Source organism: Antrostomus carolinensis, unplaced genomic scaffold (assembly GCF_000700745.2).
Source record: "Antrostomus carolinensis isolate BGI_N321 unplaced genomic scaffold, ASM70074v2 scaffold6717, whole genome shotgun sequence".
NCBI classification, from domain to species: Eukaryota; Metazoa; Chordata; class Aves; order Caprimulgiformes; family Caprimulgidae; genus Antrostomus; species Antrostomus carolinensis.
In genome coordinates this window covers 27,955-55,292 of record NW_010325257.1, presented here as the reverse complement: position 1 = coordinate 55,292, position 27,338 = coordinate 27,955, and the positions used below count along the sequence as shown (strand labels likewise).

Genomic DNA, 27,338 nt, shown 5'->3' with positions numbered 1-27,338 from the left:
GATCTGGAATTGAAAGTATAAATGTTTCTTCATTCGAACTGTACAGCATTGATTTTAAAAAAAGTTTCACCACATTTATAAAAATGTAAAATATTGTTACAAGAAAAAGATTGTTGAAAGATTAGTTTTAATTGTCCTTGGTTTTTCTGTATGCAATAACAAGCATAACCATAGTGTCAGACTAGGCTTATTAGTTGTAATTCATGAAGTACATAATTATTTTCCATTTATATTACACTTTCTTTATTTTTAATCAGACCACGCTGCTTGATTTAGATGCATTAGCAAGACATCTTGCTGACTGCATTCGGAGGTAAGGTTTGCTAACAGTAACTTCACTTGTAAGTTGCATTGTATTTATTGTTAGTGGGACAGAGTTTTAACATTTCTTTTTTATATATGTGTATTTATAGTAGAGAAATCCTTGACCATCAAGATGGTAATATAGAAGATGATGGGCTTACAGGACTACTTCGTCTTGCAACAAGTGTTATTAAGCACAAACCACCCTTTAAATTTTCTCGTGAAGGCCAGGTAAGAAAAGGACACTGCAAGACCTCAAAGAGATCAAAATGGTGTCATCTCTTCTTACTGTGCTGTCTTCATTTCACCTTTTTTCCATTATTTTGATTTTAGGACTTGATATATGAGAGTATATCGTATTTCTAGCCTTAGGGTGATGGATAAAAAAACCGTATCATTTTTTTATTAAAAAGAAGTACATACAGTCCCTTCCCTTTCTAAGTATTTAATTCCAGGGTAGAGTTCTTACATCCTATAAATTTTATTTTCATTTATTATCTTCAAATGTTTTTAGTATTGATCAGCATTAACTGATTTAAAAATCGTTAACAGCAGCTGCTTTTTGACCATATCCTGGGACAGTTGTGATCTAAAAGTAGCTTTTAAGCTCTACATCTACACAGTGGCAGACACCTGTTAGAAGAACATTACATTCCATTTGTGTTTGTAAGATGGCAGAGTGGCTAGGCAGGGGAAGCTGCTAAAAATTTCTACTTTGTGTTTCGGGGCCACACTGTCTGGGGGGAAAAAAAAAACCAAGGTGAAAAAGCTGACTTAAACTGATGGTTTTGCCTGGTGTAAAAGCTGACTTAAACTGATAGTTTTTTCCGTAGACTGTACTGAGTTTATGATTGGACCCTTAGGGAGGTTTCACGAGGAAAATAGTCCCCTGTATCCAGCTATGTTGCATATATCCTGTTTGTTACTCTGTCTGTTGCACTTATAGTACACGATACATAATTTAGTGTGAGTTTTAGGATTAATTAGTGATTAAGGTTATGTGCTTTCACTAGGAGAATCTAGTCTTAAAGTTACTAAAAATACATGTGTGTGGTTTGTCAAATCATCAGTCATGAAACAAACATAATTTGTCATTCTTTTTCAGTGTACATGTTTCTCTTTAGGCTATAATATGGTTACAATGCACTTTATGTAGTATAAAGTAAGTAATTCAGAACTTCAATATACAAGTCAGAAAGTTCTGTAAATGATAGAGGTCTAGAAAGTCTATAGAAGTTTCTAGAAGATTAATACGTGACTGTTGTCTTTTAAGAATGTGTTCAAACTGCTAAATGTGCTGATTGAACTGTTTTACAGGAGTTTCTGAGAGACATCTTCAATCTCCTGTTCTTGCTGCCAAGTTTGAAAGACAGACAACAGCCAAAATGCAAGTCCCATTCTTCAAGGGCTGCTGCTTATGACTTGTTGGTAGAAATGGTAAAGGGGTCCGTGGAAAACTACAGGCTGCTCCACAACTGGGTTATGGCACAACACATGCAGTGTAAGAACCTTTATTCATATATAGCTTTTCAGTATTTGTGGAAAACTAGTCCATTTACATTTTCTGTTCATTTTAGTTTTGTTTTGAATTTTCAGATTTTATGGAGTTCAGTAAAGAAAATGGGAGTGTGCTTGTAATATGGACTCCCGTTCTGAAGACTGTGTGTTCACTGATCACCATTGTGATCAGTGCTGAATCATGAAGTTTCCATTTCCTCCTGAAATACATCAGCAGCATCTGCATTTAATGACTTCTCAAAAATAATGATCTGTTAAGAATGCAGAATGTAGAAACAGGGAAATGCAAAGGTGATGCAGAATTTTTTTAGACTTAAACCTAATAGTCTCACTTTTGAAAAGTGGTAATGAAGTAAGACATTGTTGCCACTAGCACTGCTCTTAAAATTCCACTTTGTAGCTCTACTACTTATCCACCATCACTTAACAGTAGTGTCACAGAGCAGATGTAGGCATCTTTTCCTTACCTAGCAAATGAGTGGATTTGATCCCATGTATCATTTTCAGATCATCTCTTCTTAAATATGGGTTATTTAAAGTATGTGGTCCTGTTAAATGGCACTGACACACAGATAACGTTGTTAGAGTGGATTTAAATGTTTCATTGGCTTGTGCTGGATTTTAATTTCTGTTTTCCTTTCTAACAAGAAGAAACACAGTATGTTTATATGTAAACCAAAGTATATAAACCCCACTGAGGTACTGTAGATGCATTGGCTGCTAACAGCACTGTCATGTTTTCAGTCTCTCTAGTATCTTTGTAGTTGACTTCAGTCTGTGTGCGTACAGTGCTAATACAATTTGGTTATGCCTCTTGGCTTTCATGCTTCCCGTGCTTTAGAAACTCAGTTCCTGTGTATAATATGTAAATTACCAAAATTTGAAGTTAATTAACATTTTATCTTTAATTTGCACATGTTCAATATGCATTTTTAGCTTGCTAGATTTCCTTTCACATTCCCAGTTTAAATTCCTGAAACCTGAGGATCTGTAAATTATTATGATCTATGGAATTGATTTAGCGCCTTACAATTCAGGAAGTGAAAGAGAAATCAGATCATAATAATGTTTTGTGTTCTGTACTCATATGCCTGGGGCCTTCTAAAAAGCTTCTAAAGTCTCCTGTGTTCAGGGAAAATATTATGAAGAATACGTTTTATGAAAATACCGGATATTTCTGTTTGCTGTGAGTACATCTTCAGCTGCTGAGGCTCTCTATATCTCACCAGGTGCAATCAATCATTTTTTACAGTTAGTATTTTTCTCCAAAGCTCAGTAATTCCTAGGTGCTGAAGTTTTCCATAAGACAGTTGTTATTTTCTTACAGATACTCTTCTCTAGGTTGTTTGTTCCTTCCTGACTTTTCCAGAGCCATCTGGTCTGTGCTCCTGCTCCATGTTCAGTATATCTCAGTGTTATGAATGTTAATTTTATTTTAACTGACAGAGTGCCATTGTCTACTTCTGATGTGCAGCTGACACAGGACTTCTGATACCTCATTTGTTTAAAGTCTTGTTATTCCATTGTTATGATCCAAAGATTCTTAAAACTGATTTTTTCCATTTTTATTATCTCTGTAATCTTACTGCTCTTTAAAAATCTTAGTCTTAGGCCCATCTCTCTGTTCTTCTTAAGAGAAGCATGAAAGAAAATATTGTAAACTTCCATTCTATCTTTGGTTTTAATGTTTTAGTTTTGTAGTTCATTGGAGAAATTTTCAGTCCTGTCACTTAATAGTTGTCCTCTAGTCTCGCCAATTGCTGTTTCTGCTATTCTACCATTTTTTCTCACAATACTAATTGAAGCCAGGGTGCTCTTAAGAGACAGTTTTAATTTAATACAGCGATATAAAGTAAAATTATCAAAAATAAAGCATCTTACTAAAGGAAATCTACTGTATTTTCCGTGGGACAAAAAAAAAAAAGGGGTTCTAATTAAAAATTACTGAGGCTCTATTCTGGCAGTCATATTAAGATGTACAGCTGCATTCGGTTCTTCAGACTTATAGTAGTATGAATAATGTAAAGTAGTTGTAGTACAGTGCTGACTGCAGCAGCATTTTTCTTTAAAGTTTCCACTAATGTAGCTGCCTTCACTGATGGATGGAAGAGAATGACTTGTGTGGTTTTTTCTGGTGTTTTGAACTGAAGACACAGAGATGCCTTCATGCCTTTTCAGCAAGTGACACTGTAGGAAATGAACTGCTAATTAGCTGATGTCAGCTGACTTTTCTCCTGGCTTTTCTCAGCAGGGTGGACTAACAATTAATGCAGACTGATCTTACTGGAGAGAGGATTTAGATACCCTCTGTTGTTCATAAAGTTGCTTGCAGTGTTTTGGAGCTTTGCTTTGTTTAAAGACCAAGACTAATAGAAACATTTAGTTCAAAGAAGGGAAACAAGGTTGTCTGCTTTGTTTTCTGGGAAGTTTAAGATAGTGTCGGATGTAATGTTTGGAGCAGAAGCGTGATCGGAAGGTGGAATATAGGCAAATACATGGTCATTTGAAGAGGAAGACATTCAGTTTTATTTTGCTTAAAATAGAGTGTGAATATTGCAAGTTTAATTACAAGTTTCCATATTCTTCCTGAGAAAAGACTGATTTCTGTAATGACAGAGGAATAAAGAAGATAGACATAAATGAGACTCGCATTTACCTTTCTAGTTAAGATCCACATGGAGGAAGGAAAACTTTTATTATCAAAATGAAGACAGTCGCTTAAAAATCCCAGAGTGGAGAAAATAGTATCTTACTGAGAAATTCCTTGTCAAATTTTTGAAAGTTCTTTGTCAGATTCAAGTAGGAGGAAGATAATCCCAACTCTCAAGAAGTATAAAGAAGTCACCTGATTTCTTTGTAACTTGATGAGCTGTAAGCAGTGTGATACATGCTGAGTCCTACATCAGAAAGGGTGAATTAAGATGTTGCAATTTAAGGATTTCAGTTAAGGAAGGGAATTTTCTGTTGTTCTGCCATGCTAATGACTTTCTTTAGGAGGTTAAACGTGGAGGAGAGCTTTGACTCAACTGGCTGATCAGCCCAGTCTAACCAGGTGACATGAGGTCACACGACTTGAGATTTGTTGAAACAGGAGAATTAAAACTCTTTCCTTCCCTACTTGAAGCTGCAGGGCTAATAGTTGTTTTGATGCTAATGCCAAAATGAAGATTACAACAATTATTTGTTGTGCAACAGAACATCCTGTAGGTCTGGTCTCTGAAGATGTGAGAATCTGTTCAGAGAATGCCAGATAGTTTCCTGAATTTATAGCTGGTAGTATGAATTGAGAAGAACCTTTAATGAGCCTTTAATCTGTGACAAAATAATTAAGGATTTAAAATTTAAATCTTGAGCCCATGTAGCTTTCATGGATTGTAAAATAAATCCAGACTACTCTCTTACTTTTTTTCGATGTATCTGAACATATACTTCAATAGAGGTGATGAATTATTTGTAGAATGCTCTACCTTTTTTTGAGAATTATATCCTTGGAGATGAATAGCAAAGCTAGATGCATTGCAAGGTTTTTTTGTCAAACTTTTTGTATACTAAGGAAGATAGACTGCAGTGAATTTCTTTGCACACTGGGTTAGTTATTCTATAAGCCAATGCTTATGTCATCTAGTTGCCTCTGGAGCTCAAATGATTAATTCCCCATTCCGTTCTCCTGTGTGGGATGCTACAAGAAGCCTTACTAATCACTAGGAGAAGCAGTACCAATGCACTTACAAACGGTGTACAAATGGTTGTTGAGAAGCACTTACAAATGGTTTGTCTGGTCTGGTTGCCATCTTCTTGACTGGCAGATGAGAACTTTCCCGTTCTTCTGATTTCTTGGCAGACATATCAGAACAAGGCTTATTAAGAAGAGTCCGTCAGACTTGCCTAACTTGTCTAGAGCCATGCTGCGTAAGAAATAGATTGCTACATTTGTTATGAAATAGAGAGGGGTAGGAAACTTAGAGGAAAATAAAACATCTTTTCAATCTGATTCCCTAGGCAATTCACTTCTTTTTACCCCTATTTTTCTTGTAGATTGCAGATTTCTTTGGTATATAAGGCTTTGAAGTGCATTAAAAAACATTCTTTCTCTTCCCATAAAAACTGTTCCCAAGTTTATTCAAGCTTGTGTATAGCCATCCACTTCATTTCACTGTGCTTCTATGTCTTGTCTCTGACAAGGATCTGTCCATCTTTTGTACTGGTCAAAGATCTTTTGCTAGCCTGGCATCCATTATAGTAGATACATTCTGAAAACCAGCTTCTCTCTGGGGGGGGGAGGGGGGGAAAGGTCTTGCTACATGTGTAGTTATCTCTGATACCAAATACATATTTTGTTATGTGAAGGAAAGGCTCCCTAACTTAATTCTCTGGATGCAGAGACTCTGCTTTGCTTGCTTTCAATGTGACATAAGGGTGCATGGGAATAAGTAGTAGAAATTATGAATGATTTGTGTGCTGGGGGAATGGCTGGTGTACGTTTGGGAGCTTGTAAGTTTTGTGTGTTAGCAGTTATAAATATCTTCTCAGTGGTTCAGGCAGAGCAAGCGTTGTGAGAGCGCTATGGTTGGCTTGTATTACAGAAAAACCTTATGTCTATAAAATGCATAGCAGCCAATGTTTAAAATTCATAGATGCTTTTGATGATGCAAACGTTATGTGGCTTTACCAAACTTTAAAGGCCATTTCTACGTTTAATGCTATCAGTAGAACAAGTGTAAGAGATGATACTTGCCATGAATAATACTTTGGAGAGCACAGCAAACTGGCATCTAGAAAGGCTTGCTGCTGAATCACACAACTTTCCTGATGTACCTACAGTGTACCTCTTAAAGAGCAGGTACAGTCTGCCTCATGTCTGTAACTGTAGAAGGCGTAAACAGGATGCATTTTATTAATGGAAGCATGAAGCTTTTAATTGTATTTATGTCATATTAAATTGTACTTCAAATTGATTTTTTTTTCTGCACATGTGATTCATACTTTTTCCAGCTTCCCATGCACCTTACAAGTGGGATTATTGGCCACATGATGATGTTCGCGCTGAATGTAGATTTGTGGGTCTTACTAATCTTGGAGCAACGTGTTACTTGGCATCCACTATTCAGCAACTGTACATGATACCAGAGGCCAGACAAGCAATCTTCACTGCAAAGGTATGCTTTGGGGTCTGACGTTCCTTGGGTGGATTTTGGTAGAAGTTGAAATTCAGTGCAAATGCTGATGAAATATAGATTGACTTACTTCTTGATAAAGAATATTTCTTCAGAACTTCAGTTTTCTTTTTGTTCAGTTGGATTCTTTTGCTGATGTCTGAAGTGAAGAGGTTTTTTTAAAAAAATGTATTTGTAATGCAGTTATGTTCTCAAGGTGTCATTGTAACAAAACTCATATTCTCAATATGAGTTCTCAAATCCATATTTCTGTTGCTATCAACTAGATTTATTCAAGTTTGGTTTTATGTGAATTATCTGTTGTTTCTTTACTCCTAATTTGTCATTTTGTTAGATTAAATGTCATTCTTCTTGAATGTTTATAAAGTCTCAGAGCGTGTATCTCATGCTACCACAAGTACAGCCAGTCCTGTAAATTACTATGCGTTGGTTAACTTTCAGAAATATATTGTTATTATTTCTAGTTATTTATTGTAAAGCAGAAAGCTTTGTTTTGGTCCCTCACATCAACAGGGCATATATAATGTGTGAAACACCCTAATTGGTAGTGACTAATTTTTAGTTATCATTAAGTTGTTGGTAGTTGTCACTTCATCTAGAATTAGCTGTTTATAAATAAAAATAAAATAGGGAAGCTACAGATCTGCACGTGAAATGCATTGTATAGAGGGTTGATCAGAACTCCCACAACATCTATGAATTGAAAAAAATTATTCCAAAATTACTACAGTCTTTTGTAATATCTTCCCAAAAGCTCCTAGTTGCAGTAAATTTCTAGAAAATAGAGTTACTTTTTGACTTGGGTTTAATGTTGACATGCCGAAAAATGACTAGGTAGCGCTTTATATTTAAATATAAAATAGTGTACTGTGTGTTCTTGTACACAATCCTTTTTCTTAACTTTCTGTAATAACGTGAATTTTTTAAAAAATTCAAAAAGGTGATTGTTTCAACTTTTTGGAAAGCTGTAAGCAAAAATATAACGTCTTCTTTTATGAATTTCTTTTAGTATTCAGAAGATATGAAACACAAGACCACTCTACTAGAACTCCAGAAGATGTTTACATACTTAATGGTAGGTGTGAAAGGATATTTTATGAAGTATCCTATTTAAAAATAAATAAATAAATGAATAAAGTTCACATTCTATATGTGAATTCTTGACAGCTTAAGTCCGTTGTGCTTGAGTTGCAAATGAGTGTTTTATCTGAATTAGTTTTTACCCACTTTAAAGCTGTTAAGCAAACATTGGCATACTAGTTTTCATGCAGAGGCAGTGTAAATCCTAATCCAAGACAGAGTTTAATATTGGGTACCAGCTATAATGAGCAAGCACCAGCTCTCAAATGTTAGTGATTGTCTACGGTATTCTTAAAAAAATGTTTGTGAAGTGAATATATAGGAACGTCAAGCCAAGTTTTCACAGCCTGAGCATCCTTCATTTATTTAAAATCCTTTTACCCCCAGCACATTTAATGCTCAGGTGAACACAAGATGTTTACCATAGCTATGGGACTTCGTTACAAATGTGAAAATAAAGTCTGCTTTTTAGTTACAATCATGGTGTAGCTGGATAGCAGGGCTGTGACCTGTATGGACACCCTGTACACTTAAATCGATGAATCTCTGAGTGGTCCAGGAGCTCTCTGGCCAGGCATCTCCTTGGGTGCAATAATGGAGCAGCTTGAGACAATGGACCAGTTTGAAAGTGGGTAGTTGACTGTACCTTCCCAATTAAGTACTTGACTGATTCTTACAGGAGCCTTCCAGGTGGGAATCTGGAACTGTTCTTCTATTGCTTCTGCTGTGTCTAGTCCAGTGTCCAAATTGACTTTGTCAATAGAAACTGTTCCCACAGAAATGACTGCTCAGGGCAGTCTTTTCTAAGGATTTAAGATATTTAAGAGATACTTTATGCATAGTTAAGGTGAATCAATAGTAATAAATTACACAGATGCTGGTGAGGTCATGTTAGACTGTTACCAGCTGGATTATAAGAATTTAGCAAAATGGTCATTTGAAGAGTCCCTCCAGGTCTAACTGAAGATACCACTACAAGGACCCTATCAACAGCCTTCCATCACCACCAAATACGAGCTGGCTGTCCCATTGGGATAATTCCATACGTGAGCACCATGCCAAAATCCCACTAAATTGTTTTATTTGTTTTAACAGACGCTCTGCTATGAGTGTCTGTCCAGCACCATTGTCATTCATCTTGTTTAACATGGACATTGATATAGAGGGTTCTGCCCTAGATTCTTTGTTTAATCATGAAACAATTTGTTTGCACCAGTTTCCTTGATGGTGAAATAAAATATATTATTTTTGGTCATTGAATTTTCCTTACTCCAATATTTTAAAGATTAATCTATTGAAATAAAGCATTAGAAAGCAACTAAAAATTTTGACCAAACAAAATTGAGGCAGTTCACAGTTGTTCGAATAGCAAAGCATTTCTGAAATAATGAAAAAAGAAAAATTATGAGAGCTGAGTGTTTTTGTTCTTGGCAGTGGTTTTTGTCAAAGAAACTGATAACCTCTTTGAAAAGAAATAGAGGAAAGGAATTTAGGCATGTAGTGACTGCCATGAATCCTAGAAAAAAATAAATCTAGGTATCTACATAAGGATTAAATAATATAGGAACATAATATCATACGAAGATTTACCATTATTAAAACCTTGAAGAAAGACTTCATTCCAAAAAAAGTGATATTTACAGGAAGCACTGTCTTCCCACACATCCTTGAAAGAAAACAGTAAGTATGTCGTTATTTACAGGAGCAAAATTCCTTCTGCTGTAAATAAGTTCTGCATTCCCAGTGTGCAAGGCAGTGGAATGGGGGATGTATTCTAAAGAATTGCTTTATACTGCGGATTCTTTTCTCTGACTGAGCACATGCAGTTGAGAACTAGATGATACAGTTTTATACCATAGAGAAATCTGTATGAGAATTAAGCACTTGTCAAGGTTTAAGTCAGTAATGTCCAGAAATATATAAATATACAGGCTGATATTCCTCATATTATAGTTTGTATCTGAACAGATATGCAGAAACTGGATGTGTCACATCTTCAGCCGAGTTCTTTTATTGTAATGATTCATTTTATTAAGAATCCATTAAATATTGTTTAATATTTTATGAATTATATTTTAATAATGAATATCATAATAATGATAATCAGTTAGTTAAAAGCTGCTTTACATTTCATCAGAAGCATTTAAGCATTTAAACAACTGTTGCCTAATAGGCATATGGAGATGCTGTATGTAAAAGTATGTCCTTTCTTAAATAGACATTTGGATATATATGTTGGGTATATCTGTGTAACTTCAAAATATAAGGATTTGTGTTGATTTGTTTTGCTTGATTTTTTTTACTTAAAGGAAAGTGAATGTAAGGCATACAATCCAAGGCCTTTCTGTAAAACCTATACCATGGATAAGCAGCCACTGAACACGGGAGAGCAGAAAGATATGACAGAATTCTTCACTGACCTAATAACAAAAATAGAAGAAATGTCTCCAGAACTGGTGAGTTATTAAGAAGGAGCAAAAGGAAGCTTGAAAACTTACGGATTTGCTCAAATTTCCTTGACAGAATTTATTAATTCATTCACAGAAAAATACAGTGAAAAGTTTGTTTGGAGGTGTTATCACAAACAATGTTGTTTCTTTGGTAATTTCCCTATCCTTATCTTTTTCAAGATTTTTTTTTAACTTCTCAAAACAATTATTTCATTGCTTTTCTCTTTCATTGCTGTGATGTAGGACTGCGAGCATGTAAGTCAGACTGCTGAGGAGTTCTATACAGTAAGATGCCAGGTGGCAGATATGAAGAATATTTATGTAAGTAATGCCAGGCTGAGACGTGTACCATAGATCACAATTATAAATGGGTGCAGTCAAGTAGAAATAAAGTATCTACCATATGCATTGAATATGTTGATGCTTTCCCTATCTGCACTCTAGTTTTGGTGTGTTTCTAGGTTGATATTACTAGCTAATTTGGTTGAATTGTTTCATCTCTTCAATGCAACATGCTATCAGCTGGTGCCATTTGGAATTGACTAAAGAGTGTGTTATAGTCAGTAATCACTTACTCCTTCTGTGTTTTAAAAATACTATGGCAATGTTTTAGATGGGAGAATTTTAAATATAAAAATATTTTTTATATGCACATAATATTGCTTATGAATTTAATTTAAAAGTTAGACCAAAATTATTTTAGGCTTTTGAGTTTTTAAACAACTATTAATCCCCTCACTTGGAAATTTAATTTAAAGCACTTAGAATCAGAGAATCATTTTGGTTGGAAAAGACCTTTAGGATCATCAAGTCCAACCCTTAACCTAGCCCTGCTATGTGCTTTAAGTCTTTGGGGCAGCTTGGAATATTGAGTACTGTTTTTCTCAGTTGCTTTCTGATTTTGTGTTTGAGTTAGGAACTGGTTTTGATGTAATAATGTCAAACTCTTCTCTTAGTTAAGTTGCAAAGTCTTTTGCAAACTTTTTAGTGCCTTTGACCATCTTTATTTCATAACTTATGTAAATATTAATTAAACTCCCTGGAAAATTGAGAGAGAGGGATTTGTAAAGCATACCATGTCAGGAGAAGTTATAAATATCAAAGATAAACATAAGTTCCTTCTTTTGTTGTTTATTATATGTAGGAATCTCTTGATGAAGTAACTATTAAAGATACCTTGGAAGGTGACAATATGTATACATGTTCTCATTGTGGGAAGAAAGTTCGGGCTGAAAAAAGGTACGATTAAGAATAAATAAACATTCCTAATGTTTCTTTTTAGTAAATTACTGAAAAAAATATTTGAATCAGAGTAATCCTTTAGATGAAACAGGACTGTGGTTTCATTCCATTTGCTACTGTGTGGGCCTGTAAGGATGTGGTCCCTGTGCAAATGAGCACATGACTAAGAAATCTTAATTTCCAAAATGTAGAGTATTAGGTGTCTTAGAAAAAGATCACCTGGACAGTAATATGTTCATGACCTTTTTTTAATGTAAATTAAAGTAAATTTTTAATTAGTACCTTTTGAAATCCCCCCCATCTTTAAAAGATGGAATTCTTTCAGCGTTTGTTCAGTACTTGTTTTATTCATTATGCAGGATAATTGCTTAAGTTTCATCCATAGTCCCAAATTTCTTAATTAAAATAGGTAGTTTTAAAAATATTTTTTAAATCTGCTAATAAAGAGAAAGATAAATAAAAAATTTTGTATTGTCTTTATACTGAAACTGACAAATCTATTTGTTAGAGATGAAAAACCTCGTAGTTGTTTTTTCAACTGTTACAAATGACATGAGTGAGAGTAACCAACTTTAAAAATGTGAATGTGCAGTTTGAGATTTAAGATATGATCTGCATTGAAACTTGTCACTTACAGGACAGTAGCTCTGTCTAATGAAGAGATTTTCATTGTTTAATTTGGTTGTGACTCATTTACAATATCATTTTAAAAAACTGTCATTCATGCTGTATGAGCCAATTTGATGTTTCTTCCAAGACCTGATGGTAGGCGAAATGGACTTGTTCAACAGGCTGAGTTTGACCTTTCTGCTACCAGTTAGACTGCCCTGCTTTGGGGCATTACGATAGCTGAATTCTATCTTTATGTGACTTAGCAACAGATTTCCAATTTTATGTTTGAAATAGATGTATTTAAAATCTTAGTGAGAATACAATCCTGCCTACTAAGCTTTTCTAAATCATTGTTATTTCTAATCCTTCAGGGCATGTTTTAAGAAACTACCTCGTATCTTAAGCTTCAACACAATGAGATACACATTTAATATGGTAACTATGATGAAGGAGAAAGTCAATACACATTTTTCATTCCCTTTACGTTTGGATATGACACCTTACACTGAAGATTTCCTCATGGGAAAAACTGACAGGAAAGAAGGTATGCCTCATAAAATGAATTCAACAGGCTTTGACTCTGTCATCTGCGTACCACTTTCTGTATACATAATATACAAACAATTAATGGTTTTTTTTTTTAAGAAAGTAAAATCAAACTTAAATTTTAATCACCCTATATTCCCAAGTCACATATTTTATTTAGTATGAGGAAACTAGAAAATTATTCTTCTTTTCATATACTGTTCAATTTGATTTATTCTTAAATTGTTTTTTAAAGTATGAGAGAAATTGCAAATAGTTACATACATTTTGTCACTGGCCTGTTTTGATTTTGTAGGGTAATACTTGAAATTCAGCAAATGGCTGACTAACTGCCATCATAATCAAGATGTTCTAACTTGGGATAAGTTAGTTATTAGTCCTGATCCCTTCAGTAGTTGATACTTTGCAAAAAAACCGTAACTGTTCACAAGAGTTGGGATCTATGTTACTTGTTCTGGTTGTGGAGTTTCTGACTGTCATTGTGGAGCGCTGAAAAGAAAAACAACTTAAGTGCCTCTACAGGAAGTGTGTACTATTGAAGTTCAAGTGCCTAGGAAATAACTGATTAAATATTGTATTAAATTACTTCAGGTTTTAAGGAAGATGGTGCATATTTGAAAGAAACTGAAAGTTATGAATATGATCTGATAGGCGTAACGGTTCATACAGGAACAGCAGATGGTGGACATTACTACAGTTTTATTAGAGATATAGTTAATCCCCATGCTTACAAAAACAACAAATGGTGAGTTAAGCAAAAAATTTTATAATTCCTTATGTTTAAATAACTAAAGCTTGTTGACTTTGTCAGATGCACTTGTATAGGAGATAAGTGCTGTAGGTTCCTCTCAAAAGCACAAGATGTTGGAATTTGGTAGGTGTAAGTATATTAATTTATTAGCATACAAGTTTGTTGCAGCTGTAATAGTTGTGGAGTGCCTTGGACACAGGGGCTGCAGGAGAATACTGTGCTAGTCTTGCATTACAGCCAGTGCTTCTTTTTTGACTTGAATATCAATGAATGTTTTATCTGTACAAATGAATAGTAGGATTGAACAGATTGTCCTCCTTAAGATCTGGTTGTTACCTTTGACCAGGCATACAGCTACTTTTACAATTGTGGAATTCGATCCTTTTCATTTTGTTTGTCTTCAGTGAAACAACAGTTTGAACTTCTATTTGCTTTAAACTCATTGCATCCTGTGTGGCAGAAATGGTGTTACAATACACAGGTTATCTAAATCTGTTCTTACTGTGCTTTTTATATGTCAAATTAGTTTTGCATTTCATATTTTAGTTTATCTAGTTAGTGATCTTTTCCTATTGGCCAGCTCCTCCTAGATGCAATTTATAATGGTGTACTGGCATATGTGATAGCATTTCTTTTTCTGTCTCCTCTTTTTAAAGATGAAAAAAAGAGACAGGATCTTCTTAGTCAAAAGTGATAGAAAGATTAATAAATGCAGTGTAATATTTTCTTTTAAAATAATTTTTTTTATTATTTTTATTTTTTAACCTATGACATCCCACTTCTAGTTTGGGAACTTCTGCATTCATTGGAAATATAGTGGTTGTGAAGAGGGAGAAAAAGTTAGGGGACATAAGCTGGGAAAGGAATGAGACAGCCTTGGAAATAAGGGAGGGTCTTGCTAAGTGACATAAGAAAGCAGGGAACTCTCCCAGTCACTTCTGGATGTCATATGTCAGATTTTCAGCTGAGACCTTGGAATAAGAGACAAGATTTCCTCTATTCTTGTTCTCTAGAGCAGCTAACTTACAGCATTCTTTAAATGGTTCCAACCAGTGGCCCAATCCCTGCCATAAAGGGAATCCATAGCAGTGTACCGCTTCTCTCTGTCCCCTTCCAGTTTGATTTCTACTATTATATGGAATGGTTCTCCTTTTTTAAATTTTTATTTCCATTTCACTCAGATTGAAAAGGAAAAGGTAAATCTTCTTGACTGCATTAAAACCCTATCTGTGCCAGAGTCAGGCTGGAAAAGTGAGGAAAGTATTGTGTCTCTCGATTAAAAGAAAAACCAAGAACTGTTGAAATGCCAACTTCCTGATCTTATTGAAGTCACTTTTGGGATCAGTTTTTAGCTTGTTGTGATTCAAAGGAGATAATAGAAGTTAATAGGGATACTTAAATCTGAAGAATCATTTTAAGTACTTGATGTACTTCATTTGCCCTTAGAGACAAACAGCAGTTGTTTCTAAAGCTTACTGTTTTACAGGTATCTTTTCAATGATGCTGAAGTAAAACCATTTGATTCTGCCCAGCTTGCTTCAGAATGTTTTGGTGGAGAAATGACTGTAAGTTATGACTTCTGTTCTTGTCATGTTCAACCTTAACAGGTATCTGTTCTGAAGACTTTTGTGAAGGATTCCGTAATGTTCACCTTTGGTCTGCCATCTGCTGTGAATGTGTATTAAACAGTTAGAAGTGTTAGCTGTGTTTTATTAAATCTTTGACATCTTTGTTGTGCAGATGATAATTTGACTTATGTTCATGTAGATAGCTGTTCTTCCACCATCTCTCTCTTCAAGGGGTCTGCCCCTCCTTTGGGGGGAGTAAAGACTTGACAGAGTGAATGCTTCCAAGCTGATGATGCAAACTCTGTAGGTTTTCTACGCTTTCTGTAGAACAGAAGTTAAGCTGATAAAGGAGAATGCTCTTAATTTCTCCTGTACCAACTATCATATTATTTAATTTGTGAATATGGATCCAGATATTTTTATGGAGTTTTAAAAGACAGTCATCAGAAGTATAGCATAGGTATTACTCATGAATCAAAATGAATTAGTGAAGTCTCTGTCCAAAGAAGAGGTATTTCTTCACTGTATCTGTTTTTTATCATCATATTATTTATTTACTTATTAAAAAGTGAGCATGCAACTAATTTAAGAATCCTTCACGTGGATGGCTTTGTTGCTCAGACTGTTGACTGAAGGAATAATTACTTCAAGCTATGCCTATTCTGGAAAGAAAACAGGGCTTTTTGATCTTTGTCTATGCCTTGTGTCAGTAATTTCCAGATTCTGGTCTGTGAACCTCTTATGGTCAGGTCCTTTTTCATTGGTGACAGAACTGAATTAAAAACCTGTTAGATCTGTGTATGTTATGTTGTTGTTCAACAGGAAAGTTTGAGCTGTGATACTATTAAGTGATCTTCAATCTAATGGATCTAGAGGTTTAAATAATTTTGCTTGTTCCTTTTGTTGTAAGAAGATAAAATTTATTAAGTTGCTGTTTGCTTGCTTTCAGTAGTGCAAGATTTTTTTAATACAGTATCAACTTTATCTTTTGGGTCAGCCCACTGCCCTTTGACTTCAGACTCAATATTTTTATACAGTAATAATACAAATAACTGTTGAACGACACTCAAACGTTCTCGGGTTATGCTTGAATTGGTCGTTTTTAATAATCATATATCATTATATGAAATACATTATTAATTATGCAGTATCTTACTAAAACAGTCCTGTGGATAAGAAAAATCCTTGTCTGATAAAGAGAATATGCAGAAATAAAATAAAAATATTTTGTATAACAGATGGATAAAATACCTTTAGGTCCCTAGAAAGAAGAAGTGTCAATGAGATGGATGAGACAGGAAATTGCATGAGATATAGGTCACAATATTGCAAAGCAACTCTGAAAAATCAGAGTAGACCACTGTAGAATTAAAAAAGAAAGAAGACTACTGTGAGCAAGAAATAAATTGTCAGCAGCCTCTCTGTAAATGTCCTGAAATAGTTTGCTTGCACTTTTATCTCAAACTGTCAATAACCAGGCCATTAAAAAAAGCTTGTAATTAATGATTTTACTTTCTTCTTGACAGACAAAAACTTACGATTCTGTTACTGATAAATTCATGGACTTCTCCTTTGAAAAGGTATTCCTCTTCCAAACACTTGTTATATGATCATATTTCTACTTTCATGATTTATTAGAATCTTTTTTTTGCTTTATCTCAAAGCAAAAATTATACAGATGTTTTTTTCTTAAAGACACACAGTGCTTATATGCTGTTTTATAAACGGATGGAACCAGAGGAGGAAAATGGCAAAGACTACAAATTTGATGTTTCATCAGAATTGCTGGAGGTACAAGTTGATTTGTTTTAATACCAATTTTAAATACTATAGGAGATCTTGAACAAATCAGGAATCCGAATAAACATAGGAAAGCAAATATAATTTAAGTCAATAAGGTGACAATCCTTTTATTTAGCTGTCTTCCTTAGGAGAATGTTTTATGGTAGGAAGTAAATTAAGATTTCCACTATGTGTAACTTGAGACATTTTCTCATTCTGTCCTGTATTTTTTAATTCAGATACCTGAATCTTTCATATACGTAAAAAAATGGTAGAGCACTGTTTGTTTGGATTTTGTGAATGCTTACCAGTATTTTCTGAACAGTTGTGGTAATACAGCAGGTATTTTCATTAACCACCATCCTTTTCATCCTTCAGTTCCTTCACTGCTTTGAGGGGGGACAGAATAAGAGAGTAGTTCCAGCTGTGTGTTTGCACTTTTGCTAGTGGGTTGTGAAATTCTAAGTGTAAGCAATATAAGATCATGACTATTTGTGCTTATGATAGGGGGCATCAGTCAGAAACGGATCCCTTCCCTCCCCATAGTCCTAGAGCAGCCCAGGGGTTAGGAAAGGGGGTAAGGGAAACAAAACCAGTAACAGCTACATCTCCCTGTTCTCTGTAGGGATGAGGGCTGCTCTTAGGTTACATGGCTGTTTATGTAAAGATACTATTTAAGCCATGTATGGTCTGAGGAACTAGAAAAGGCAGCGCACAGGAGCAGAGTATTTCACCAGGGGTCACACTGTGCTAGATACATCCCCAATATGGGATTTGTAAGGTGTTCTTCTCCCTTTTTATCACCTGAAAAGCCCATTTCCCTGCTCTCTCTGACCAGAAGTATTGCTTCATAATCTGTCACATGTTAGGTTCTTAACTTAAAAAGACTCTTCATCCCTGGCCAGCAAATCAGACCATGCTTTTTGTCTTTCTCAGTGTTAAAAATAATAATAGATTTTATCAAGTTAAACTTTTAAACTATTCTTATCTGAAAAAACCCTACAAACCGATTTGGTCAAAAACATCCTTTTGGAGAGAGGAACAGGGAAACCTGGCATGAAATCCTTTTCTGGTTAATGATGGAGACCCAAATCTTACTCTTTAAGAATTTATCACAAGTTCACAGAGCTCATCAGTCTTTGGGTCAGAACTTCAACCTTTAGATGTACCTATCTAGGCTGCTGGAAAGTTTAACTGATCTCAATTAGTGAAACTTAGATGGGTAGAGAATTTTTTTGGTTTTTTAGTTATTACACTATCACAGACATCAAAATATGGTCTTAAACTGTGATTCTTTTTTAATGTATTGGACCAGTTCTCAAAATTTCAGCCTAAAAATCTAATTAAGTTGTAAAAATGAGAATACAGAAGGAGAAGGTTCTGAACTCTGTTCTGCAGTCACATGGCAAGCAAAACTAACATTCGCTATAGTATGAATAAAACAACTTTGAGCCAATCCTTTAAAATAAAGGAAATATTTCCTGAAATAATTTTTCGTGAGAGAAAATTTTGTTTTCTTAGCCATGGCAAGCGTTTAAATATTCTTAAAGTCTTGCTTATGTAGTGAAATAAACTGCTTTCTTGTATCTGATGTTAGCATTTTTTCTTCAGTGGATATGGCATGATAACATGCAGTTCCTTCAAGACAAGAATATTTTCGAACATACATATTTTGGGTAAGTTCAAGTTTTTCTTAAATAATGTAATATTAATGCTTCTTTTCTTCTTGCAGATTTTCATTATTTATTTTAATTAACAAATAAAATTACTGACTCTAGGTTTATGTGGCAGCTGTGTAGTAGCATCCCAAGCACGCTACCAGATCCAAAAGCAGTTTCCCTGATGACAGCAAAGGTAAGTATTTCAAAAGTATATCATGCTTATTTTAAGTTTTACCTTGTTTACATTTTAATTCTGACATTCTGTAATTAACAGTGCAATATTTTTTTTTCCAGTTAAGCACTTCCTTTGTACTAGAGACATTTATTCATTCAAAGGAAAAGGTATTCTATTTACTTGTAAATTCTTATTAAGTAACTGCATTAATATAGTGAAAAGTATGTCTGTACTTTTTCATTTTAAAGTGTGATTTAGAGATGTATTAAGTAGCACAGATGATAGAAAGTTAGAGTGTCGTTTAACACATTTATAGTAAAAGCTGCACAGTGGAAAAAAAATGCAGGTTCTTGTCTTAGCCTGCTTTACCTCAGCAATGCATCAGGAACAACAGATCTTGTATTCTTTCATTTTGAAAATTCCTGGTTGATTCGGATCTTAACAAGCACTTGTTAAAGTCTGGTGGAGAGGAGTGTTTACCACAGAGCTAATGTTGTGCTCATGAATTTTTATGGTATAAATACTAGCATGAACAACAAGAAAGTTCTGTTCTAGAAAGATTCTATTCTATCTGAAACATATTTTATTCTCAGTCAGGTTTTACTTCTTTCTCATCTATGGTGGCATAATGCTCCTAATTCTAGATTGTCTGGGATGTAATAAAATGTAATTGGACAGTTAGTCCAAATGTGTAGATGCTACTAGCATTGCTTTCAGCGTATGTACTATTACTTTTGTGTAGGTGCAACATACTACTAGTTTATAAAGCATTTAGTGTTTGTAACTCTGTGTTACGGAATGTGTTCTAACTGATCATTTAGAAATGTTTAAAGATAAGATGCAATTGATTATTTTAAGTTATAGTGTTTTCTGTGTTTCTTTTTACAGCCTACAATGCTTCAGTGGATTGAACTGTTAACAAAACAGTTTAATAACAGTCAGGCAGCTTGTGAAGTAAGTGACTTAGGAACTCAGCAAAGTACAAACCAACTTTCTATATATTGTTTAACTTTCCTGGAGGTTCGTATCCCTGGAATATTTTGGACTATGAACTACTGTATTTGGCATATTTGTGCACTATGAGATGAAATTCATCCTCTCTGAATACTGCAGGTTCTGGGGACTGACTTGACTTTTTATTTTCAGAAGCCTATGGTGAGACTACAGGCCAAAATAATTTTGTCACTAGAATAGAAGACACACAGTGTCACAGCCTCTTTATTTGATTATATTACATACAGATTTGTGTAATGAAGAGGTTTTTAAATGAAATCACACATGGAACAGAAAGACAGATAAATGTTTAAGGACTAGAATGGCAGGGACTGGAGTTGAATCCCAGGGAAGAGGGAAGCAAGATAAAAGGCTGCGGTGCAATGAAGATTAGAAGGGAAATAAGAACAGCTGATGTTAGATTTACCTGAAAACAATTCACCCAGTGCCTTGCCTGTGAAGCTGAGGAACTTGTACCAAACAGGTAGAAAGTCTGAAAACTCTTAGAAGAAGGAGACAAAAATGGAGGAATTTTTTTTATATCTATAATTTTTTTCAGGATGCTACCTGAAGGGAATCTGGGACAAAGTAGAGAGGGACTGAGAAACTGTAGACAAAGTATTCACTGTGGTTTTGGTGAAAACAATTTTGAAATACTGAAGGAAAGTTTGTGATAGGCTCTCTGTGATAGTTTGAATGCACAAGGACCTGGCATTAGACCTTATTCAGTACAAATGAATTAAGTTCACTGTTCTTTTATAAATTGATTCTAGGTTGTTAAATTGTTATGTAGCATTCAGTATTTGGGTGATACATTTCCATTAGTGTGGTGCAGTTCTAAAATGCTTAACATGGGTAAAGATATTTAATATAGTAAAAATTACTCAGGTACAATTAAAATAAAAGGAACAATAACTTGGATTCTTTAAACTTGTCTTTCCTTGTGAATGAAACAAAATTCATGGAGTTGGAATACTCAGCTGTATTATTTGCTGTATTATTTGCTGATTCATTATTTGAATGAATCGTTAATTTTTATACATTTTCTGTCTCTGGAGGTAGTAAGACTTTTCCACATTTTAAAATGCAAAAGGGATCTAATTCAGGAACGACATTCTTGTTTAAGTCTATCCCTGTTCTACAAGATTCTTCAGCTTATGCTTCATTGTAAGCATTGTTTTTTATTCTGTTGACAGCACTTTTCAGGATAACCGTGTTCTTCCAAAAATTGAAGATACTGGATATAATTTTATACTGATGTTTACTGCTATTGATCTTTATTCTTTTCTTATCACACACGGAAGACATTTAGATTTCCCTTGGATTAATACTTGCTTATTCCTTAATAATAGTAACATCAATTTCTCTTCAGACTTAAATATGCAAAAAGAAGATTGGACTAGAACAAGTTTGGAACAAAACTAACAAAGTATGTATCTTCTGCAGTGGTTTTTGGATCGTATGGCTGATGATGATTGGTGGCCAATGCAGATTCTAATAAAGTGTCCCAATCAGATTGTGAGACAGGTAAGAAATAAATGTTCCTTTTTCAGTCAAGCGACTGCTTGACCCATTAACAGAAATGGACAATTATTATGATACGTACAATGATTCTGAAAGTTTTCATTAATACTTGTAATTACCTTTTTCTTTTCTATTCTTGCGTATGATTTAGAGAAAATATTTGGCCATGGGAGCATTATTGTTGTTTGAAACAAAATCATTATTACTAAAGTGCTGTGGTCGTACAGTTAGGATCACAAAATGTCACAATAGATACAAATTAAGGTTCCTAAACTCTCACGCGATCTCTACGAATTTGAACATTTTACATTAAAAGTGGTTTCCTTCTGATTTGGTTCAACAATAATGCGTCAAGACACGCATTCAGAAAATAATAAATAATAAATTATGTACATTCAGCACTCCTAACAGAAAGCTTCACTTCTAAACTTCTGCCTTTGGGTTTCGTAGATAGATTTAATTTTATAACATTTTTTTAATATTAAACATAATGTTTTATGTTATAACATTATGCCACAAAGTTTTGTTAGTACCCTTTTCTGTAAATGTTTAAAATTGAAAAATCCCTACATTAGTGGCATATCTGTGAATATCCATATGCTACTAGTGTAGAGTTTTTTTCAATTTTAAACATTTACAGAAAAGGTGTAATTTCTTTGCAAGTCATTTAGGTAAAAACTTTAGCAATTACTTTATCTCACTTGAACCCTTCAATTGATTTAACTTTTCTGATTATTAAAGTAATATTTCCATATAGAACCACACGTAGTTTCTGTATGCCAATTAATAAAACCTATTATTAAAGGTATATATTTCATGGGTGGATTCCATGTGAGATCTGAGGCACAGCTTTGATCCTTGATGAATGTTTTATGCATTAAAAATTTCTGGAAGGAATTTCCTTAAAATTTTAACATAAATACTTAGGACTGGAGGCACAATAAGAAAAATCTTGCCAAAAATATATAAACATTTCAGAAAATAGATATTGAAGAAAAAAGAGTGTTTATGAGCAGCAGTCTAAAGTCATGTTTCAGTAGTGTACAGTACACACCAGTATTAAAAACTGTTTTAGGGTTCTTCCATCAGGTCTGTTCATAAAAGCAGGTTTGACTATTCAGATAATATATGATGTGTCAGTGCACTAAGAAATGGAATGTGGGTGTGTCAGTCTCGGCTTTGACTTTGAATCACATAGAGCTGGAAGTGGTACTTGGAGACAGAGTATTCTTTGCTTAGAAAATAGGTATTGACATATATGTAAAAGAATTAACATGTGGAGCTCATTTACTTATGCATTTGCAGATGTTCCAGCGTTTGTGCATTCATGTGATACAGAGACTGAGGCCAGTCCATGCACATCTTTATCTCCAGCCAGGAATGGAAGACTGGTAAAATAATAACACCTGAAAACTTCTATTTATTACATGCCTTACAGCAGCCACTTTTGTTTAATGAACTAGTCAAAATGGGTTTTTAAACTTAAAATATTACTGTTTTAATTATTCTTTATTATTTTACCCAAAATTCTCTGATTTATTTAAAAGTATTCTTGTGATTAGAGAAGCCAGTATCTAAAGATACACTGAAACATTGTTCCCGTAGACTAGATTTTCAGTGTAGTTTTTCTTTCACTGCCAGTAATGTGCAGCAAGTGTAAATCTCAGTAGTTGTAAATGAGAATCTGATTGTAAATTTGATCCAGAGGCATATAGGTGCAAATTTTAATTTGTACATCCAGTAAAAGAGGTTGGAGATGAGAGTCTAGTCCTATGTCATATAGCTAAATCACAGTTTTGTCCAAAAGTAGAAAAAAACCTACTGGATTCTATTTTATTCTGCTAATTATGAAGAAAACGGTCTCTTTGTCTTCAGTTATGAAATATTTATTCTTTTTTGATACATAATCAGGAGAAAGTGGTTTTCCTTTCATCTTTTGGGTTAAGCTTGTGATCTTGATGATAACTTTTTTCCAGAGCAAAAATGGCAGAGTTCATAATAACTGTACCAACATAGCAAAATTCAGAACATGAAGATACAGTTTTCATGGCAAAAAAAAAAAAAAAAGAATCTAATTTTCTCAGGAAACCTTGCTTTAAAAGACTGTGTCACTTGTTTTGTTCGGTGATAAGATCCAACTTTCAGTAGATAAATGAGGTTGAATGTGCATGTTTTCTGCCCTGTCAGGGTCCTGTTATATGTGTTTAAGAGACTGCCTTTCCTTAGTTCCATGGTATAATTAGATGTTACAGCATTCTTTCTTGAAACTAGGGAAGTTTGACATGGAAATCAAGAATATAATTTTAAGTAGGAGATCCCCTAATACTTTGTTTTTAAGAATTCTGAATTTCCTGTCTAGAATCTTGATTCAGAATACTAACCTTTCAACAGTTTGAGTGATGGATGCCACTTTACTTTTAGCCATGTTGTGATCTGGGCTATACTTGGCATTCAGGAAAGTGTTAGGGATCTGAGTGTGATAGCAGGACAGAGTAGAGAACTGTAAGTTTTTCTGAATTTTTATTTTTTTTTCACTGGTTCAAGATGATTTTGTGCTCCCTGTATTGTGTGCAATACCCAAACTGGATTTTATTTTCAGTTCTGATGACATGGATGGTCCTGTGGAAGACATTGGCAGTCGCTCTTGTGTAACACGCTTTGTGAAGACACTCTTGTCAATTATGGAGCATGGTGTGAAGCCTCACAGTAAACATCTCACAGAATACTTTGCCTTTCTTTACGAATTTGCCAAAATGGGAGAAGAGGAAGTGAGTATAGACTTGTAGTTTTGGGAATTAGGTATGTGTATGCGAGTATGTATTTTCAAGGAACTCAATATTTGTATATTTCAGAGCCAGTTCTTGCTTTCACTGCAAGCCATATCTACAATGGTCCATTTCTACATGGGAACTAAAGGACCTGAAAATGTAAGTTTTGAATATGTTGTATAATGGGAACTTGTCCTTCGTATTTTATATATGTGATCATTAGTGCTGTGTCTCTTGAACTGTCTTTCAGCTGATAAATTAAAATTGCTTCACTCATACTAGTTTTTTCAATGTTTAAGTGAATATGATATTTTTAAAAGATGCTGAATTGGTTATTTCTATTTAGGATAGAAATAGATACTAAGCAGAAGCAATTAAAGTTGCCTTTATCATGCTATTAATAGTAACAATTGATTGCTTGCTCCTGTTGTACAACTTAAACTTTTAATTTTACTTGCTTTTTTTGTTAAATAGACCACCATATCAGGCTATGTAGTGACTTAAACCAGCCTAGCTTTTGCATTTGTAAATAGTTTAGCTTATGCAAAAATCAGTGCTTCAACATGAATTTCAAGGAATTTGATATTTACCTCATTTGATTCATGCAAGTTTATTAAGTTGTTTTGAATAAAAGGACAGAATATATGCAAAGAGATGTACAGACTCTTTGAAATAAAGACTCAAAATGCCCACACTGAAGTTACCTTTTTTTTTTTTTTTTCCCCTCCAGCCACAAGTTGAAGTACTTTCTGAGGAAGAAGGAGAGGAAGAGGAGGAAGAGGAAGATATACTTTCTTTAGCAGAAGAAAAATACAGACCCGCTGCACTTGAAAAGATGATTGCCCTGATCGCTCTTCTAGTTGAACAGTCTCGCTCAGAAAGGCAAGAGCTTCTGAAAAACCAAAGTAAATTCTAAGCTAGTTCAGAAAGGAAGTAGAGATTTTGTGGGTTTGGGGTTTTTTGGTGGGCTTTTTTAACGGCATAAATAAGCTTGTGTATGGGCCCATTATATTTTTAAGCAACCATTTAAAAGATAAATGTCATTGTTGACCAAATAAAAGACTCAGGCTAAATCCTTGAACACATTCAGCTACCTACATCTGGATTTCTTTATTTATTTGGTCCAAGTACATTTTTTTTCCCCCCATTTTATGTCATTACCTTTATTCGCTCTTTTATATTGTAATACTGAAGAATATAAACTAACACTCAGTCCTGCATTTCTCATTAGTGTTACTTAATAATCTCTGAAGTAAAATGATAGATATTTTTTTATTATTATTATTTTAGGCATTTGACTTTGTCACAAAACGACATGGCAGCGTTAACAGGAGGAAAGGTAATTCCTTTAAATGTGACTGTATAAGCCTCAAAAGATGCACATGTGTATTTGTACATATGTAATTGTAGACAGTGTACTAGTATCTTCTTATTTGTTGCAGGGTTTTCCTTTCTTATTTCAACATATCCGTGATGGTATCAACATCAGACAAACTTGCAATCTCATTTTCAGTTTGTGTCGGTACAATAATCGACTTGCAGAACATGTAAGTATCAGAAACTATAGCTATTTTTTAAATCTTATTATATAAGTGTAATGGAGTGATTTTTATTATCTTAACTGATTACGCACAAGTCTAAGTGAGTGTTGTTTGTTTTGTTTTTAAGATTGTGTCCATGCTTTTCACATCTATAGCAAAGTTGACTCCTGAGGTATGTAAACATGCTACCTGTCTATTAAATAATTTGGGGTGGGGTTTTTTTTCTGTTTTAAATTACTTAAATAATCCTTTGCTAATCAAAAATCTTGTATGGAAGATGATCCATGGAATTTTTTGTGACATTAAATGAAGTCTAACTGCGCTGTATTAATATATATAGTTTTCTAAAGCAGAAATCTGGTATGTAGTTTACAGTTAAAGTTGTATTCAAAGCGAAATAACATATTTCTAGATTCTCCATCTATATGAATTAAAAAAAAAATGGTAACAATAAAATGTTTATGCTAGAATTAAGTGGAGATATGTAATTATTGTCTGATTGTCCAGCTTTGGAGCGCTGTTTTGCAGTTGTGTGCATGCAAAGGCATTTCTCAGTCAGAATAAATTCTTGCCCTGGTAATAACAAAAACACTGTGAGTTCCAAATGGATTCCACATGAAAAATCTATACAGAGTAGATAAATGTATGCTCACACAAGGACATTCCTGTCTACTGCTGTCAGAAAGGAAAAAATAATCAGGGAAAATTGAGGGCATGTCAAGCAGAGGAGACACGATCATGGCTGGGAAAGCAGCACATACTAAATCATTCTCATGACAGCTTTGCTTTGTGTGATAGAATGGGCACTCTCCGGTGACAGTCTCCTTCCCTCCTGTCACGCTAACCTTTGCTGTATTTCTGTGCTTTTTGCGCTTTGCACATATACACATGCACCAGACACATTTTGGTGAGGTGCAAAATATATAATAATAATGGTAACCACTTTATTGAAGCGTTGTTAAAAGCTGAGTGCTGCCTTAGCATACTTTAAAAAAAAAAAAAGTCTTATGAGAGCCAACATGTTAGAGTAGAAATGCTGGTGGTTTCAGAGGAAAACAGGATGCAATAATAATGATCAGTGCAAACCCCCAAAATGTGATGCTTTCGGATAAACTTTTCAGTATCCATGTTACATCTTATGCAAATATATAAAAAATAATAGCTTCTCTGAGACAGTGAAATCTTCTATATATGTAAAAGCAGGATAAATTGGTGAATTCTTCAAGACTGTACAACTTGATTCCTTTTTTTTTCCCCCCCTTTATTCAGAATAATATCTGACTGGGTCACACGATGTGTACTGTCATTTCCTTGGAACAGTATACATCTACTAGACTGATCCTATCTAGTATGATCGTGTTGCCTTGCACTAGCTATAAAAAGTGGCTTAATCCTACTGTATTCTTATGTAGATACAGTAGAATTAAGATATAAATATATGTGGATTATTTACAGATTAGTTAATAAGGGATTAAAAGTAATATAAATATTCATGTCAGAAGTTCATAGAAATACATTTTCATACAAATGTTTGGGATTTTTTTTTTTTTTAAGTCTCTAAAAAATTAGTGGATTAAATGAAACAGATCAAAATTGGTATTTTTATTTTTATGCATTACAGGCAGCCAATCCTTTTTTCAAATTGCTGAC

General features: G+C 34.2%; 1 protein-coding gene across 1 annotated transcript in view; it reads left to right on the top strand.

Annotated features, from left to right (window-relative positions):
* Positions 1 to 27,338, top strand: part of USP34 (ubiquitin specific peptidase 34) — a gene marked incomplete at its 5' end in the record, with an annotated part of 118,430 nt that overhangs the window by 70,778 nt on the left and 20,314 nt on the right. Inside the window, 27 exon segments of the mRNA XM_029085744.1 lie at positions 258 to 313; positions 414 to 534; positions 1,621 to 1,804; positions 6,814 to 6,977; positions 8,005 to 8,070; positions 10,385 to 10,531; positions 10,620 to 10,676; positions 10,769 to 10,846; positions 11,670 to 11,764; positions 12,751 to 12,923; positions 13,517 to 13,670; positions 15,163 to 15,241; positions 16,771 to 16,824; positions 16,940 to 17,035; positions 18,638 to 18,702; positions 18,805 to 18,880; positions 18,982 to 19,029; positions 19,751 to 19,882; positions 21,302 to 21,382; positions 22,685 to 22,770; positions 23,979 to 24,147; positions 24,232 to 24,306; positions 24,878 to 25,029; positions 25,438 to 25,486; positions 25,590 to 25,694; positions 25,816 to 25,860; positions 27,310 to 27,338. Of these exon segments, the coding sequence (XP_028941577.1) occupies positions 258 to 313; positions 414 to 534; positions 1,621 to 1,804; positions 6,814 to 6,977; positions 8,005 to 8,070; positions 10,385 to 10,531; positions 10,620 to 10,676; positions 10,769 to 10,846; positions 11,670 to 11,764; positions 12,751 to 12,923; positions 13,517 to 13,670; positions 15,163 to 15,241; positions 16,771 to 16,824; positions 16,940 to 17,035; positions 18,638 to 18,702; positions 18,805 to 18,880; positions 18,982 to 19,029; positions 19,751 to 19,882; positions 21,302 to 21,382; positions 22,685 to 22,770; positions 23,979 to 24,147; positions 24,232 to 24,306; positions 24,878 to 25,029; positions 25,438 to 25,486; positions 25,590 to 25,694; positions 25,816 to 25,860; positions 27,310 to 27,338 (2,636 nt within the window).